Raw genomic sequence first — 19322 nt, forward strand, 5'->3', positions numbered from 1 at the left:
GCACATTTCATTAAAGAAAAAACAAAACACATGAGTTGAACAGCACTGTACAGCTGGATAGTGTAAGCTGTTTAAATACATAGCATGACCATAATTCAAACTTTGAATGCTTTCAGATTTATGTTATACATGACATATGTAAACACAGCAAAAATGTGATAATTAAATTATGATAACGCCACAATTTTAGCTTTATTAATTTCACAGTCAACTGCACATCATCTAAAGCAACACCTCTAAAATAATAATTAAACATATTTTTAAAATAAGCCCACTGGCACCGTTAAATCAGAGGGAACAGCAGCAGCTCAAAACACGGTGAGATTTTTCTTACTAGCTGGCTGGCCAGTCAGGTGGGTAGTTTGTGGCAGATGACACTTTTTTACTGTTGCATTTACACTTACCACACAGGCCTGGGCCACAGCGTAGATTAAGAGCACTATGAGAATACAGAGAGCAGTGCGAATCTGAATGGTCAGGCACCCTGGAAAACACTGACAGAAAAAAATATAGAGACTATTATATAAATACTGCCTAGAAGACAACACCAATATAATCTGTCAGAGTGTTAATAACTATAAGTACAGCTTGAGGAAGAACAAATGTTATGATGGACAAGAATTTTTTGGGTTTGAGGAAAGAAAAAGAGAGAAAAGACAAGCATGTGAGAAGCTACAACGCTTAAAAAAGCTTCTAAACTGGTCAAATTCTCGAAGAGCGATTTTAATTTAAATACAACACAGGGGCATAGATGTAACCTCAAAGCTAGTGGTTATTAAATTGTTCTTACATGGTTTCACAAAATACATTTATAATTTGTCTTTGGTCAGCAAAAACCTATACAGGAGAACATTTCCCTTGCCAGGTTTTCTAAACTGCAGATAACAGAAGGTAGATGCATCTGTGGTGTAGGTTAATGCTCTAATAAATGAAAAAAAAAAAGACCTTCACTTCAATAGGATAAGGAAAGCATCTGTAGTTACCTGTATTCTAGTGATATGGAGGTACATGATACAAGCTACAAGGAAACAGATGCAGAAGACGAGAAGAACTAGCACCACTGTGCCCCTGAGAGAAAAAAAAGGAGAGAGGGGAATGATGGGGTTAGTAAGACAGACTTCGGTATGTTAAAGAGGCAGCTGGAGAGATAAAATAATGGGAAGGAAAAAAAAAAGAAAAAGAAAGACAAAGAAGGGACCCACAGAAGCATTTTTGGTACATACTGTGGTATGATGAGAAGATAGACAAGGCCAAACAAAGCAGCTAGGATCAGGGAGAGGACCACTGCGCTGGTGAAGTACTCATCAGGCACCTGGTGGTACTGCACAATGGCAAAACCCAAAAAGAACGAGTAACCAAACAATAAAATGTGGAATTGTAACATGATTGAGCAACATCTCAGTGCAGTTTCCCTCACCCTGTGCTCACGCTCAGAGCATTTATACATGAGCGTGAGGAAGTTGAGGTCTGCCGTGTCAGACTCGGTCTGACGGGCTTCAATCAGCCGACCGATGTAGCGGTTGACCCGTGTTCTGGGGCTGCTCTGGATCACATTAGCCTGGTTAGCGTTGGAGCGGTTCCTCATTTTCTGTGGAGCCGTTCGCATGGCCCTCCGCTGGTGGAAAACAAAATGAAAAGAAATCTCCACTCACTTTACAATGCAGAGCTTAAACAACAATAGTTTGGTGAATACAGCACCCTGTATTCTCTGCAATGCCTGAGTATTATCATATTAGGAACAAGGGTGAATAAGAGTCAACAATAAACACAGGCAGCTGATTATACTTTCAAATTAGGACATTGCCTTCACACTTAACTTCATTACTGAAAGCACCCTGCTGTGTCCTCGGCAGCCAAAGTGAGCAGCTTAGCAAACACCTTGGGTATGTGTGTGTGTACGTGTAGGTGTGTTTGTTCATGTAAGTTAGCATGCTATCTGAACACAGCACAGTAGGTGATCAGAGCATGATCAAGGATCACCGGTGTTCACGAGCTCGTGACATGACATGGATGTGCTCAGCTCACGGATGTCACTGATTTCTTCTGCTTCGTTTCCTGTGCCACTGTCTCCTTTCTTTGTCTCTTCTCTAAGTGTATCCACTTGCTTACTTCTTATTTTCAACTTCAGTTTTTTTGTAATACCATCTTCTTACCTCACCTTGCTCTTACTCACTCATCGTATGTATATTCAGTCTTTATTTTTTCATATTTATTTCCTTATTTTCTTACCTGCTTCCATATATTCATTTCTGTTTATATCCCCTTCACCAGTCCAGTCTTTATATCTGGCCCATTTTCACTCCCCCCATTTCTTTTTGCATTCCCCACTCTCTTGTTTTGGTTTATTTATAAGGCAGAAACACAGTGGCCTGCAGATCCTGACGTCTCCTTATGTTCTATATTGTGCTCAGTGCAGCACGGGACACATCATGTAACTGTGTCTGCTGCACCAGCTATCCTATTCATTCATCCCTCGTCCCTCATATTGCTTGCATTCGTGTCTTGAATGCATACATCTTTTCACTGAGCACTAGTGTGTGTGGCCTGAATTTGAATTTACCATTCAGTGGAAGGTTTACTACAACTAAACTGCCCATGACAAAGGCCATAAGCTTTTACTGTTTTGTGTATTATGCTAATCTGCTTGTTGTCTCTGATGGGAGGATGCTGTGATTACCGTTAATGGGGAGACATATAATCATGCAGTGTGAGGTAAAGATTATTTGAACATCTTAAAAACTGAAACTTCCATAAATTTCTAGGAAAAAAGCCACTTGTAAAATATGTTACACACAAACCAACATTATTGTACCTTTAAGTTTATATATAAATTCTACACAACTTACTAACAGGAAAATATGTACAACAGACACACAAACACACACACACGGACCCAGGAAACTCCTTGTTTAAGCAGTAGGTGCAAAAATTTACAGACATATAAGGTTAAATAACAAAACACTTCTTCTAACAGTTAGCCATATTAACCCTCTCAAGGCAGGCGTTGCAGAGTTGCAACAGTTAAAAGCTAACAACCTGATTACCCCACATACATATTTTATGAGTTTTTTTTACTCAGAAGTACCACTGCAGGTATTCTTTTGTGCATTAGCAACAAAAACTTAATTTGAGCCTGAAAGGGTTAACAGGCTCATTGACATTTCTGCCAAGACCAACATACTGACTGGATAGGGACCTTTAAAAAAGGACGCTCCATTACCCCTTTTCCTATGACACAGAACACACAAGCCTAATTTTTTCACCAGGTTTTCACTCAGTGTTGCGTCTATTCGGAAATCACAGTAAGAACAAACACAGAAACGTCAACACAGACACTGAGAGTTTATACCTTATCACCGTCCTCGCAGTTCATGACATTGGAGAAGGGAATCTCAGCCTTGAACATCTTCCTGCAGTGCATAAGCTGCACTAGTAAGTAGCACACAGTTTTGAACTTCATCTTTTTGGCGGGCTTTATATCCGAAAGAATCAATCCTGGGAATATCTGCCACCAGATAAGAAATGGGAACAAGTATTTAGTCATGATATCCCATACAGTAATATATATTATGTAAGGGTCTATAATTCATGCACAGGCACTATGGACTTGACACATGCATCCAGTCATTATTATCATGCTCATGCTCAACAATGCAGTTAAAATAAGGTACATCAGTCCTTTGGTGACTCTGATGCCCTCGTTTCTCTTTCAGTAAACTGTTGAAGAACGTGTGTTTAAGCACCATTCGAAAAAAACAACAATATGTCATCATCAACACATAAAGCTGAAAATAGAGACAAATGGCAAATTGAGGGGAAAATGCAACATAGCATTTCTTAGTAAGGCCATTTGTCCACCAGCTTCAGATCACTGGAAATCTACTGGAAACACAGAAATTCATTCTTCCAAAAGCTATTGGAAGGTGATGACAGTGACAAGCCTTTTCTGACAAATCAGTCCAAAATTGCTGATAAATATTCAACAAGGTTGAGAGCTGGTGGTGCCAATTATTTTCATACTCATCAAACCACTCAGTGACACCCAATGGATGGGGGCACTCTAATTGTGGGAGAGATCGCGCTTATTTAGATACAAAATGATTTAATATATATTATAAGTGATTGCTAAAAACTATTTGAATCTTCCTTGTAAGGGCACAAGAATAACCAAACCATGCCAGCAAAATGCCCCCAGCAACATTATGAGCATTATGAAACTACTTCAAACCTTAATTGTTGGGGTCAAGGGTTGAGCTTTTCCTTTAATCTGTAACCCCACCGTATGTCTCTAAGTGAGAATATCAGCCTATCCAACAATACAGTCTGTGCCTATCTTATTTTGAGCCGTGTCTTTGATGAAGTTAAACCATCAGCTAGAGGATTAGCCAAGTCTCTCACATTTCAAAGAAAAATACACGCAACGGGGATACAACAGGTTCATATAAGGCACCATGTAACCTATGTGCAAGCGTGGGCTTGCATAACATAAAACCTGCTGCAAGAAATATTGTTAGGCAGGTAGAAGGGAGGAGAGGAGAGGAGAGGAGAGAGGAGAAGGAAGGCTTTATAGAGTTATACAGTAACAAGACTGAAATTCCCTCTCCAGCTGCTTGGGGCACATCTGTTGGAAATGTGCATGCTTATGTGGATGCACTGACACACACATATCTCTTTAAGTTTGTCGGACTGTGCAAATTTAAGATGATAGATGCCACGGGCTGTTTTTTTCTTCTTCTTTCTCTCTGTAGCCCCAGTCCAATCCATTACAGGCTGAACGTGAGATCAGCTCAACAACAAATGGGTGAGAGCTCTGTAGTCAAACTGCACTACATTTCTACAGTCTTTGAAGCATGTTTTCTAGTAGATCCTTCTACTGAAGTATAGTGACTGGCCAGGATAAACCTGCTTTGTCAACCTGTCCTGTTCTGATTTACCAGTTAGGTCAATTAATATGGATTACCTATGGAAGCTAATATGTACAGTAAACTGTCTCAGTACGAAAAAGTTCATCCAAGGCAATGGTTTAAACAAATAGAAAACTATTGCTGTGATTTTATTCATTTTTACTGAAGATATAAATACAGAATATTACTAAACACAGAAGTGCAACTGGGTACCTTCCGTCGGTGAGATGGCACTATAAAGAAGGTTTCGATTTCATGTTTTTGAAGGAAGGCGCTCCTTTCATGGCCGTTTCCAGGCTCCACCTCATAGTCTCCGTTTAGGCACTCGAGTGTAGATCTGGTAATGTGAACTTTCCTGTGGTACAGATAAGGGAAGCAGAGCAAATATTAAAACAAGTCTTATAAGCAGAAGAGTCAAGAGCTAAAGGATGTGTTCACAATAACTTGTGAAATTCTGCTTTGGTGGGTCTTAATAAGATTCTTTGGGTAATTTGTTTGTAATGATACACACAATTGCATTGCCTGAAGTTTGTGGATGAATTGAATCTGCTTCTGTGCTTCTCTTTATTTCTTTGTCCAGTGGGGAAAATTCAACCATAAGGGTCTTCCCTGCAGTTGGCCTTGTTTCCTGATTTAGCTTAAATCACCGACTAATGCTTTAAAAACACAGGGTACAAGACTGATTCTAGAGCAAAAAATATTAACACCTTATTTGCTAGAAATCACTTAATGTGTCAAGATGTTTTTTCCAGGGTACCATAACAGAGCGGAGACAAATAGTCTGAAGCTGTTCAGGCTTGTATGCTTTTAAAATGCTGAGTACTGACCCAGGTAGTCCTCCAGCTTCCATCACATTGGCCAGAGTCACATCATTTGACCACACATCATACTGCCATTTCCTAAGACCCAGCACTCCACACAACACTCGACCGGTATGCAAGCCCACGCGCATGTTTAGGTTGACTTCTGTGGCCTCTGCTACTGACCTGTACAGACCAAAAACATGGAGAGTCTCAGTGAGGTAATATGGCAGGGCAATATCTATATATTTTTATCTATATCCAGAGTTGGGTCAGATTACTTTAAAAAATAATTAATAACCTAATCCACTGGATTTAAAACAATGTGTATTTTAATCTGAATACTTTTAAATGATATCTGGACCATTTCAATATCAAACACTTCCATAATTTTTAACTGTCATCTTTTAAATTGGCAAATAATGTGACTACATTTTTCCCAACTGTCCAACTCTGTCTAAATCGAATAGTTTGCCTATAATTTGGCAGAGCATTAAAAACAGCACAAAAAACACAGTGTTACAATAACAATGTATTACATGTATGTATGACTGTATATGAACACATATAGTAATTAAATAAGAAGTTTACATCAACTAATTTGCCAACTCTTTCATGGTTTGAAATGTACACCCGGCGCTGATTTCATTCATTCAGCAAACGATCTCATTAACATTAAGATCACAAATAATTGAGGTCGAATGCAGGTGATATACACATCCAAAATTAAGAATCTGTTTCCACAAATGTCCTTTATAAATAGATATAACAATCTGTCACGATGTCTTCAAGCACCAGAAGCTGTTCAGAAATGCTCTGCTCTGCTCTAACGTACCAAAATAGACCGAGAACAAAAAGACTGAAAAGCTGGGCATTTTTATTTAATCAGTGTTGGTGGAGAAATCTGATCTTAATCTTAATTAACAGACTTACAGTCAAATCGTGAAAAGCATCTGATGTAATCTTCTGGAGCTTCTCCGTCTCTAACTTTCTTGTGCATCTTTTTTCACTTCCAAACTATACAAAGAAAACAGCGACTTTCTAATTAAATTTAAAAAAAAAAAGAAAAACATAGCCTATTACTTCCCCCCTAAAGCTCCCCCCTCCCGACTTTGAACACTGCTGTTTTTTTGAAGACTTTTGCGTCAGAGTTTGGAAGGGGTAAATGTGTTCTCGGGTCACACATGAAAACCACAGGCATAAGAGACTCACGTTATGGTGTCAATCATATCGAGACCCATTTCTACACAGCAGTGGGCGTGGTCGGTCTTGGGTTGTGTCAGTCCAGACACACAGTAGTAACAATCTCCCAGGATCTTAATCCTGCGACAGTGGTTCTCCTGTCAGTCACAGAGACAATTTAAGGAGAATTTTTAAGAAAAGAAATCACCCTTACTTACACATTCAAACTGATGCTACAGCAGTTTTAAACGTATACAAAAAATAGTAATTAGTCATGTTGACAAAAAATACACATTAAAAAGCAACTTTCCTCCAGTTTAATCAAAGTCACACGAGAGGCATCTAAGAGCAGGGATGCTTTGATTGAAACATCCTGTCATTCAAATATAATTTTTCCCTTACACTGATTAATGTGATCCATACCCAGCAGTTTAATTTGTAAGTGTAGCTTCAGGCTGCTCGGTTTCCAAGATTGATTAGGTTCATGATGCAGGTGGTTTCAGACTTGCAGACTTGCAATGGTAACATCGTTAATATAAGATTTGAGTACATTTAAATTATGTCAAAATACACTATCACTCAGTATGTGATCACATTACAGTTATAAAAGCTCTGCCTTTTTTTTAAATATCACATTATTTAAACAATTCATTACAGAAACTCCTTGTTAACTCAGGCCTGCAATGCCTCTAACTTGTTCTTAAGTGTCTTTGACCATTTCAAAGGTGCGCTGCATGGTGAGAAGGTCAAAAAACAACTAAATAGTGAAGTTGAGGCTTTAAAACAGAACTTCACAAGACAAAAGTTGATGTTTTGGTGGCTCTATATCTTTTTTGAGATGCTTAGCAGCTTTTAGTTTTCTCCCCTCTATTTTAACCTCTGTGCTATTGAGAGAAACTGCCTGATGCTCATTCAGTATCGACACCACCTATGGTCCTGCAACTTAAATTAGAGAGCTTGTCACGAAAGTGACATGGTCGTGCAAATCATACATTAAAATCTAAAAGCTGATTGTGAAGACGGGATGAGACTGACTGTGCGGTGTATACGAGACAGTTCTGTGGCCAAACAAATCAATAGACTGCGACAGAAAGATATTTGCGCTTCTTTATCGGTATCTCATTAAAAATGTTAAAAATATGGACTCGTACTAAAAATGGCTCCCACAATGCTGTGATATATTAAAGGATCAGTTTCATTTTAGGGAATAAGGTGAGTCACTCTCTACTCACTCTCACTCTTTAGACACAATGAGCAGTGGCATGAAAAAAAAAAACAGCTTACAAATATAACCCATTATTACAGGATATGAGCAACAGGCATTCATTTTACCAGGGAGACCAGGTTACCGTGGGTGCCTTCTCATAACCCTTCATTGTTTCCATGGAGGTAATGGGATTGCTGGCCATGCATGTGAAGAGCACAAAGACTCATAATTATGCACATCGGTGGGCACATGACAAGACGGGTGCTCTATTTTTAACATGGGAGCCATGTGAAATTCGGCAAGATAGCCAGGGCTCGTTAGCAGCTGCTCTTTGTCTTGTGCAAGTTTACCTGCTGTGGTCATGCTTTTTAAGTACTCAGTGGCATGGCGGCTGTTTGTACAAAATATATTCTTAGACACAAACCTACAAAAGACCGAGTGTTATGCAGCAGCAGTTTGCTGAGCGGCTCTTGGCAGTTTTGCTCTGTGAAAGACATTTTCTCTTAAATTAAAGCCCCATATATAGAACTAAAGATCAAAAGAATACCAACTAATTTGTATGAGGATTACAATTTTAAATAGCCTATTTTAAATAGATACGAAAATAAAATGACATTATTGTGCTACATAACATGTATAGCTTTCTAAATTTGGTCTGTTTTTATCTGCCTTCCTGGTTTCTTTTTTTGCACTGCAATAAACCTTTGCTGCCTTGGTCGCTCTTGACACTTGATATAGTTGATTAAGAAAAGCATGAATTTACTACAGCAACTATGAAAGAAGCATGATCTAGCCTTTACTGGACTCTTGAAACTTTCAACAAAAAAATTGTTTTTTTGAATCCTAGCATATTCCCTTCTACAGCGACTAATTCTATTCTTTTTAAATGATAAATATAGCATTATACTAGACACTCTCTGTTGTGCCGTCTCCTAACATCTGTACATATTTCCAAAACTTGAACCAAAAATATCAAAGTTGGATGAATCGCTCCAAGATTTGCTGCCATTGATTTTCAGTCCAGCTCTTGTATGAGCTGGGATTCCTTTTCTCCTTGTTTCCCTTCCTTAAGGATGACTTCAAACAGCCACGTTTCAATTGAGACCATTTCTGATTAGGACTCAACAAACAGTAGCACTCAACTTGTTCAGTTTCCCCAAATCTTTTTAGATTTGAAAGGCAATGACATTTATTTGACAATAAGTCAAATGCATGGAGCTCTCTTTTTAGGCAGTTCTAAATTTAAATCTGTAAACAAACAAAAGGAGAGGCTGCTAGTAACAGAGTGCCTAAAGATTTAAAGCTAGTTTGTGGCCATGCTGTCTTCTTTGTTTTGCCACAACACTGGTTCATTTATGTGTTAGCTTTTGTGTTTGTGTGTGAATGAAATGTGGCTTAAAAATAAAAATCATCTGAAAATGAGTAGCGAAAGCAGCCTTAGAAGCCTCCTTGGAAGGAAACTATTAGAAATAAGAAATTAGAGGTGACTCAAGACTTTTGCACAGCACTGTAAAGACTCCCACTAAGAACTTTTAAAAAAAAAAAAAAAAAATTGTAACAGAGCCACTGAGGTCTCTTCAGCCTAACTCTGGGCAAAGTGGAGCAATAACAGATGGGGCTATAGTGAGACACAGCTGAAGCTACAGGAAACAGGGGAAAGCCCCGGTGCTTACAGTGTCTCCTACTTTGTACTTTTCCTGTGCTAAGCTGCAGTGTGAGGGCTTAGGATCTGATTCAGACCCAAGCAGGATTACCAGTGTCATATGACTGAAGCATTGTGGGCAATCTGGGTGGTCATCAGTGTAACTAGTTACAGAACATTAGGTAGATTTTGACACTTACTTCAATTTATAAAGAAAGAAAAGCAGTTTTAAGACAACCTTTTTTGCCATGTCTTAATGTGATTAGGATTTATACTGAGCACTGCAATCAGAACTATTGTGTGGTAGTATTAGCAGGAATGTAAATTAGCACACATTTCAGTCTACACAGACAAAGGGAAGGAGAGACACAAATACAGGGAAGCGGAACATTCAATAAATGATTATGAAGCAAAAAGATGAGCCAGCTCATCTCTTAATTTCCTACAAGTCCCTAAAGAGCAGTACACACAGTTCTTTGCCTCTGGTACGAAGACAAATATCACTGCTGTGTTGATGAGCTAAAGATTCCATTCCTGCAACTTTTGGGGGCTGAAAGGACATAAGACAAATGCCCCTCCCCACACGTGTTCCTGAATGTGCCCTGTGGTTGTTCATATTGGTAGTTGCAATGTTTTTGCAGCAGCTAATTAGAAGTAGTCAAACAGTTTTATGAATTTTACATAAGGCCATTACATATGTTCCTTTTTTTGGCTTATAAAGTTTTTCATGTCAACATTTCATCAATACAGGGAGTGATTTATTACAGGGGTAACTCAATATTTCCCCTGCCCGATTAATGCTTTTCCATCTCCTTCATATGCGTGGATGTTTCCCTTTTAGCCACCAGCTCTTTTAATGATTGGATTTAATTTCTGTGCAACAACAAATGAAAAATATATCAACACTTCCTCCTCCCAACTCAGCCTTGTGGGCTGGAGTGAGTGGGCATAAAAAAGAAATCTATTAATGTAGATGTGAAGCATTTAACAGATATGGCAAATACCAACTGTTTGGCGTTTCAGGACTGGTTTATTTTCAAAGATGGCATTGGTGTTATTGAATGTTTGATCAGAATTGGAAACACACACGTTTTTCTTTAATTAACATAAAGAAATTGGTGAAAATGTATCTGAGTTGAAGCTAATGTCGTTTTGGACACTAAGTCTCGTGCAGCATTTTAAGACCAACATTAAGACCAGTCTCATAGGATATCAGTTATTTTGAGGAAAACAACATTCATTGAAGTATCGTTACAAAAAATGTAAGAGCCATTATATATGGGACTAAATTAAAATCCAGCTCACAGGATGCTACATTTATTTTGTAGCACACAGCCTCCTTTTATTTGACCTACCTAATTCATTTGCTTCTTTTTGCTTTCTGTCTGGTCTTAGGTCAAAATGATAGCAAGAGAGCTACTTTCAGTTGCTTATTCAAGGGAAGAGGTCACCACAGCAGGCAGGTTGGCATGTTTGATTTGGCTGGCTCTTTTTTCACACTAAATAACCTCACTGATCCGACCCCGACAGATTCGTGTCTCCTCCTGGCACTGAACCAGGGATATTTTGCTTGTTAAACAAATGTGTAAACTAGTACAATACGATCCGTGTATGATCCTGGAGAGTAGAAAAACATTTCTATAAGTGGTATTGCTTTGTTTAAAACCAGAGATAATGAGACAACAGAAAGATTCATTATAGACAGTGTGAGAAAAATCATAAAACCTCACAAAATCTCAGCTTCATCCTGCTACATTTTGACCCTCCTGTTAAATCTACACCATGCTGTGTTTCAGGTATTATGTAAGTTTAGCTTTTGTTAAAACTGCAATAGAAACCTTAAATGTGATTTTTTTTCTTGAAACAGAAACACTTTTTCCCACTTTCTCCTAGTCAAGAGCCCACGCTGGCTTGTTTGGTTTGGGTTTAGCGCACAGGAGTCTGAAGGAAGCAGCAGGACTTGACAGCAATCTTTGCATCTGCTCATGGGACAAACCCAAACAGTGTTATTTAATTGTGTCTACACCCAGATTTTCCGTTCTGGCAGGCAGCTGTCATCATGTGGGCAGTGACAAGTTCCTGTGCTCCATTTAAGAATAATCCAGTTTTTGGCTAATATTTTATTCAGTTGTATTTGGCTCATACTAACTGGCGTACAGACAGCTTTTCTAAAGTTATTTTTTTCAGAAAATAACAGGTTTTGAGGTATGTTATTGTTGCATCTTAGGTTACGCATGCTTAGGTGAGTCATCACTTGCAGATATTCTACTACAACTCAACTAGGAAATAATCGTACTGCCACTTGTTTGTCAGCTAGGTGAACTGCTATCCTCTTAAAATCATAATCAATCATTCAAATCATATGCATTCATGACCTGCACATGCAGAAAAGGGTTATTTTATAAGCTCTAACAGTCATGTATGAGTGAATGAAAAGGAACCTATAACTTGTCAAGGAAGTAAGAGACAGAAGATAGATACATCACTGAGCCATCCTAAAAATGGAAACATGAAAGAGGAAGAGAGTGCGGAGAACCACGGGGCATAAAAGACAGAGTTGAGAGAAGTAGGCTGCTGCATGTCAATCAAAAAGCTGAGAAACAAGGAGCGGAGGAGTCTGAAAGCTGTGATGCAGGGAGGTGTTGCAAGAGGAGAGAAAAGGGAGACAAGAATGAAAAGCTTTGTGAAACTTTGTCGCAGAAACAGCCACGACACACACACGCATACGGGCACAAAAGCTCAACCAGTACAGAGCTATTAATGTTATATGGCACCCATAACAACCATAAATTAATCTCAGTTCCTCTCACAGTTGAAACTGTTGTTTTGGGTGCTGGACAGATTGCTGGAAACTCAGCCAGGGAGAGGAAGTGTTTATAGAGTGAGAGGGGGGCTCAAGAAGACCATTTGGTGTGCCAAATGACATTAGTGTCTTTGAAATAAATGTCCCTCATCTCTTCATATCCTTAAAAAACAACCACTGCAAATGTCAATCTTTCTGTTTCTCTCTCTATATTTTTTCTATATTATTTGTAAAACATCTAGCTACGTTTAGATGATTTCTACAGTACAGTAAATCTGATCACTTCAGCTATGTATGGAATAATAATCTGGGTGTCAATCGTGTGTTGTATTTTCATAGCTTCAGCAAACACCAAGTCTGAGTAACGATAAGGTTTCAAAGCCTTCCTGAGATGCGCTCCTTGTGTTTGGTCTCAGTGGTAGTCAGCCTGGTGGTGAAGAGTTATAATTACTCCCAGCTTGTGCTCATGTGGGTGGTGGGAATCAAACAGCAAATACTGATCAGTGTGAGTGGGTTTCCTGTAAACTTCAATTTTCAAGCTACCCCCCTACCCCCTCCAACAGACACACCAACTTAATATGACACAGCGCAAGAAATACAGGCTTTGTCTCTTAAAAAAATAGGGGACAGGAGCATAAAATATATGTTATGCTCCTGTCAGCCCAGCGAAGAATCACACCTTTAAAGATCTGATGACGTGTTATTGGCACGCGTACTGTAACAGATGAGCTCGCTAAGAGGCGAATATCTGGTAGCGTCATAAAATAGACAGGTCACAGAATTCTGCACAAGACTACAGCTGAGACATAAACCTGACCTTGACCTGTAGCTTCAAGAGCTGCTCCAGTCAAACCGTCAAATTTAAAATGAAAATCTGGACCTGATCCAAGACCTGAAGCTTTAAAAAAAAATAAATTATTTATTACTACTATTAACTTGTGCGACAACACATGTACTGTATTTTCTTACCATCTGGGCAATGCTTATTTACATGCAGCCCTTGGTACAGTATGAAGGGACCCAGACCACTGTCACAGTTATAGGTGTTGGTTGTAGACTCAGAGAAAACTGTCACCGGTGTCTTGGCATTATTAGGCCTCACATTCGGATTTTCTCCTTTATGTTTTTGTTCAGCCTCACTGTTCTCGTCACCCTTTATCCAGCAAGAAGCAAGCATCAAGAAAAATTAATGCCACTGTGGTCAACCTGTGCCTTAAACCTGCATTCTGGACCACCAGGTGGCGATAGCTGTGGTTTCAAAAAGACTTCTGGTTCTATAGAAGGCTATAGGTTTCTGTCTTAACCTCTGTAAACACTTTCCGGATGAGTTAATGGGCTCAGTCAGTCTTTTTAGGTAATACTGAATAAAAACAAAAGTTTAATTTGTAAATACTAACCATACTGTGTTTTAAAATGGAGGATTTCCTGTGGTGTGCTCGCTAGCTAGTGAATTGTGATTGACAGGTCATAATCCAATGAATGAAACCACTTTGACAGTCAGACTTTTTTTGTCACACCTGGTTTTTTGAAACCAAGATGGCTTCAAAGGGTTCAAAACAAAACTTCAGAAACTAATGGGTGATTCATGGTAGGTACGTCCACCTTTGATATCGACAGACATACATATAAAAGTCCATCCCAATCAAATTACACTAAAGAGTATAGCCTCCAGTTGTTTAAAAAAATTAAATGATCAATTTTGACATTTAATTCATCACCGAGCAGCTGGCCGGGGGCTCTCGTTGTGCATGTTCTTCCCCATGTCTGTGTGGGTTCTCTCCAGGGACTATGACTTCTGCCCACAATCTAAAAACATGTTGGTAAATCCAAATTGGACCTAAGTGTGAAGTGGATCTTGAATGGTTGTGTATTTCTATGCACTACCCCTGCAGAATGGTGACCAGTCCTGTGTGCACCCCACCCATCAACCTGCGACAGGTGGGATGGGCTCCAGCCAGACCACCGCCCTGAATTAGACAAATGGAAGCAAATCGATGCTTAATGTAATTTTTTTATGTAATTTTTTTTTTCATGGTGATGCACCAATGAAAGCACCAAACAGGCGTGCCACTCCCTATCACGTTTTCTGAGAAAACAATTCTCACCGCTATCGTCTTTAATTACACTCTCTTTCTAGCAGAGATATCCCATTACTTCTGTATATGTTAGTCCTAAATAATCTTAAGACATAGTTCAAAAGTGGTGAAAAAGCTGACATGCTGAAATTTTATAGTATTTCTTTCACTCTAATGCTTATGTGGTATAAAAATTCAGACTCCCAAGCTCCCTCTGGTTAAAAGGAGATGAAACTACAGTTAGTATAGGCATTCTCATAAAGCGTGCTTCAGATTTGATGCCTTATTTCCGTTTGTGTTGAGAATTTTTGAGAGAAGAGAGAAGACTTGGTCTGCTACATCCACAGCACTTTAGGAGAACGCTGTGTTCCTGGCCCACTTCCCGTGCAGCTTGACAAGTCCAAAGCGTGGACAGGTGGTGTGGGGATGGTGCTGGAATGGTATTATGAGATGATGCCTGGTGGCCATGTGGCATCGCCCGCTCTTCGTATGGAGCAAGAGGAGTCTGCGTGCCCACAGTGACCACAGCTATGAGTCACTGGCTTTGCCACTTCCTGCCAAAGTCGATCAATACGAGCGAGGTTTTGGGTCAGGGCATTTGATGACAAGCTTCGTGGCTGGGGACAACCTTTCGGTGTAACATCAGGCTCCCAGGAAGTGGCCAAAAGATGATCAGCCCATTCACGTTATTTGTAAGTAAATGAGTGAGACAGCAAAACTCACAACAGCAATAAAACTGGCATCTTCTAGATATAGAATGTAGAAATAACTTCTTCTAGCCAAAAATCTGCGAGTGATGAAAATGTATCTGCCACGTCGTTTCAAGTTGGTATGTTTTAGAACAAGGAATCACTTTGTTAATAAAATAGCAGAGTAACAGCAACTTTCCATGGGATGAAAACAGAAATTCAAACCAACAATAATAAGGGAAACTAACTGAACACAGATTAATTAGAAAGGCGATGACATTTATTTGACAATATGTCAAATGCATGGAGCTCTCATTTTAGGCAGTTCTAAATTTAAATCTGTAAACAAACAAGTTAAAAATACAAGCTCTCAACACAGCCAAGTAAAACCTTCTATGAAAGCAAAAAAGGGGTTGGTTGTAATCCCGTGGATTAATGGATTTGACAAGGGTATGTGGCTAGTGTAAGTAACAGAGGCCAGATTATATGTTACTAAGGTTGTGGCAGGGTGATCTGCAGGGGCTCAACCTCCTCACCAAACATCCAGTATTTTTAACCAAATTTCCATGACAGGTGATGGGGTGATATCATACCTTTTTGGAAGCATGTGTTCAGAGTATGCACAGTGTTTTGATTAAAAGATTTTGTGCTGATGGTGTCAAATAGGAAAGCAAATAGATTAACTGTGGCAGTAAAACTTAATGACAAAAGCCGAGCGGATTTTCAGCACCAAAATCAAAAAGAGTGAAATATCGACAGATGGGTTGGCTGAAACCTTTTTCACATGCAAACCAAGAGCAACTGTGGCCAGTACAACTTTGCTCTTAAAATCATTCATTTTGTTCATTCAAACAACCAGAGAGGATGCAAGATTTAGCCCTGGGTAAATCTGGCTCAGATTAAAGAGGTCTGTCAACTCTTCCTCAAAATGAAGCACTGGATAATCATATTAAGCATCATATGGGCTTCCAATATTCATAGTGACATCATGCTAAGCTAGTGGAATGTGCCAACAGCTTGTGGCCAAAGCATTACACACACACACACACACACATACGCACAAAAACCCCACATGCTCACAACAATACACTATAGTTGTGTCGTGTTGCGGCGAAAGTGTGCACACAGAGAAAAAGCCACTTTGTAACAATGTCAACAGTGGCTGCAAGTGAGGGATATGTCTTCAAGGAAGGGAGACTGACTCACCGTGGCAAGCTCATCAAATTTTCCAAACAGTTCATTTAATAGTTTAACCAGTTCCTGGGCTGTACACTGAGAGGCCAGGCTGGTGAAGCCAACAATATCTGCAAACAGGATGCTGTAAAAGACAAAGGAAAGAACAATCTGAGTCAATGTAGGAAATTAATCACAGCAAACTGCATCAATGAAACAAGAATAATAGCCTGGTCAGATTAGCTGCAAGAAATGTGCTTAAAATGACTTTTTAAAATCAGTTTGAGTATTGCTTTGGAATGATGCAAGCAACATTTAAATTAATTAAGTCTAGATAGATATACAGAGATAGATAGATACATAGATAGATAAATAGAGAGAGAGAGCCTGCCCCATTCTCTAACTGACTGGCAGCGCAGTCAAGCAGAGCCACTCAAAATAGAAGCAAGAGCATTCTCACGAGGATCACAGAGGAGACATTCTAGGATATAATGCAGCCATCAAGAGTACTGGTATTCCCTTTTGACAGGCTGCATATAGGACTGAAAGTGCCTGAACTGACATGTCTGGCATTTGTTTTACCCAAAATAAGCCATCTAAATTTCACTTGCTCTTCTGGCATTGTCAGTGAATTGGAATAACCTTCCTGAGGTCAGCTGATTCAGTAGCTCATTTTAAATGTATGCTGAAAACACATTTGGGTGTTTTTGTGTGGATTTTATTTAAAATGTGAATCAGATTTAAACAGTTTTCTAAAGAAATCAAATACAAATTATTATATCAATATTATGTTATTAGGGTGATGCCTTTCTGTGTGCAGTTTGTTTGTTCTCCCTGTGCCTGACTTTTTTTCTTTTTCGTGATTCTGTCGAGTGTGAATTGGATCTTTAATGGCTGTCTGTCTCCCTGTGTTGTCCACCTATCCAAGGCATTTCCTGCCTCTCACCCCATGACTGGCCAGACCACATAATAGAGTGTCATAGAGGTCACCTAGTGAGTTATAGTGCCAGTGGATTAGAGGCCCAGAGGTTTTTTTGATGCTATTTTAATTTTATTTGACAAAAACACTCCATTCTAAACTCATTTTTATTGTTTGCCAATTTATTAAAAAAAACTTGCTTGGTGGGGGTGAAATTTCTTTTTTGCATTTGAATTAATGCATGCCAGATACAGTCTGAAAACCAGTGAGCCAGGGCGAGACTAATAATGTCAGTCGTTGCTTTTTCTGCCCTTTGCGTGGTTTGCGACCTAACCACAACTATAATTCCACCTGTGTTTTAATCATCGAGTAGTCTAATCCTGATTTTTGGCACCACAACTGGACCCAGAAAAGAGAGACAGCTTACTTTACTTAGCTGGCCCAGTCTTTATCTAATCCTGGACAATAATAACACTGAACAGGTAAAATGTGAGAGGAGTCATGAAAGATAGCACTTGTTTCCATAGTGTAAGGTAGTTAGCATAGCCTACTTGTTTTGACTTTGTAAGTGAGATACAAGCTTAATAGCCTGATGGTTTAGATGGATGGTTCAGGTTAAAACCAGCCCTGCTGCCCCGTTGGTTAAAAAAGAAAAAACGCAAAATATTCTGTATAACACTATAGTAGTTCAAATGGTAGGTCCATCCTGTGTGTATAGGCAAAACGTCCCCTGTCAGAGAACGGACATAGAATTATTTCAGATTATATTTTTGTTTTCCAAAAGTGTGAAGAGTTTAACATCCTGTTGTGCACATTAATACTTTAATACAGCTTGAGCAGATACCCCAAAGAACTCTGTGATGAAAAGTGTTCGCAATGAGTTCTATGTGGCAGTGAAGAGTGTGAACTCGATCAGTCACCAAATACTAACTGTCCCGAACAACCAGCATGTCTGCATCTCATACTGATGGCAGACTGTTGCTTTCATGTAGGCTTGAGTTTTCACAAAGTGACAGAGTGCTGGATCTCTGAGAGAAGAGAGCTGCTAAATGTCATCTTGCTGTCTCACAGATGTCACCATAATGAGGGGCAGCGGACTCAGTTTGTGTTACTGTTTTAATTGGCAACCATCTGGGGCTGACAAATACTTGCAATGTTAAATACCATGTTAGTGTAAACACTTCAACTTGAATGGACTAAAACTCTAAAGAGAACTAAACTGAGTAAAGTGCAGGTTTGAGTATCAGTTACATTTATTCTAGATTTGTAATCACATTAGAATAAATATCTACTGGTTACAGTAGATGCTAATGCTAAAATATAATGATTGTTGTGATCCACGAATTTTCAGCTTTTCTGTTTTACAAAAAGGAAGAACAAAATAATAGAAGACATTATGATTATTTTTTCTTGTCATTTACTAACATGGCTGAACATAAATAAGTTGAATGCTATGCTTGATTCATTTCCCAGTCAAGTGTGTTGGCACAAATTTGGATATAAAACATGTTTTTATTATGATATTTGCCTGATAAAGGCAAATGACTAGCTGATTGTTGTGTTTGTGAATTTCCAAATACATACATAGCCAACAGGTAATTTGCAGAAAGCCCTCTAGTGGACAAACTATGCAGTGAAGGGTGTTTCTCCCATCTCTTCACTACTTTTAAAATGTTCATGCATCAACCATGATTATATATATATATATATATGGTGTTTTTTTCTGAATACTTTCATCACGTTTACTTAGGACAGCGGTAGCAAGCACTCTCTGCTTACGACCAAAAAATTAAAAAACAAAACAAAAACACCCCTTTTGTGTTGGTGGAAAAATGTTTGTTGTTAAACTCCAGAAATAGAATGAAGGTGAGTTTTATTAACCCTCTGTGTGCCGCACCTCCAAATTACATGACTGATTTAAGCTGACA

At 39.0% G+C, this 19322-nt stretch overlaps 1 protein-coding gene across 2 annotated transcripts in view; it reads right to left on the reverse strand.

Moving 5' to 3' along the window:
* Positions 1-19322, reverse strand: part of LOC102292812 (adenylate cyclase type 1) — a 37634-nt gene that overhangs the window by 5163 nt on the left and 13149 nt on the right. For both annotated transcript variants that reach the window (XM_005912682.3, XM_005912683.3), the window contains exons 4-12: positions 16509-16620; positions 6917-7044; positions 5732-5890; positions 5118-5259; positions 3350-3505; positions 1418-1615; positions 1224-1321; positions 984-1068; positions 405-494 (exon numbers count right to left, since the gene is read on the reverse strand). In XM_005912682.3, coding sequence (XP_005912744.1) covers positions 405-494; positions 984-1068; positions 1224-1321; positions 1418-1615; positions 3350-3505; positions 5118-5259; positions 5732-5890; positions 6917-7044; positions 16509-16620 — 1168 coding nt within the window. The remainder of the gene's footprint in view (positions 1-404; positions 495-983; positions 1069-1223; positions 1322-1417; positions 1616-3349; positions 3506-5117; positions 5260-5731; positions 5891-6916; positions 7045-16508; positions 16621-19322) is intronic.

The sequence above is a fragment of the Haplochromis burtoni genome, unplaced genomic scaffold (assembly GCF_018398535.1).
Source record: "Haplochromis burtoni strain Fernald_Lab_line unplaced genomic scaffold, NCSU_Asbu1 Contig_3, whole genome shotgun sequence".
Lineage (NCBI taxonomy): Eukaryota > Metazoa > Chordata > Actinopteri > Cichliformes > Cichlidae > Haplochromis > Haplochromis burtoni.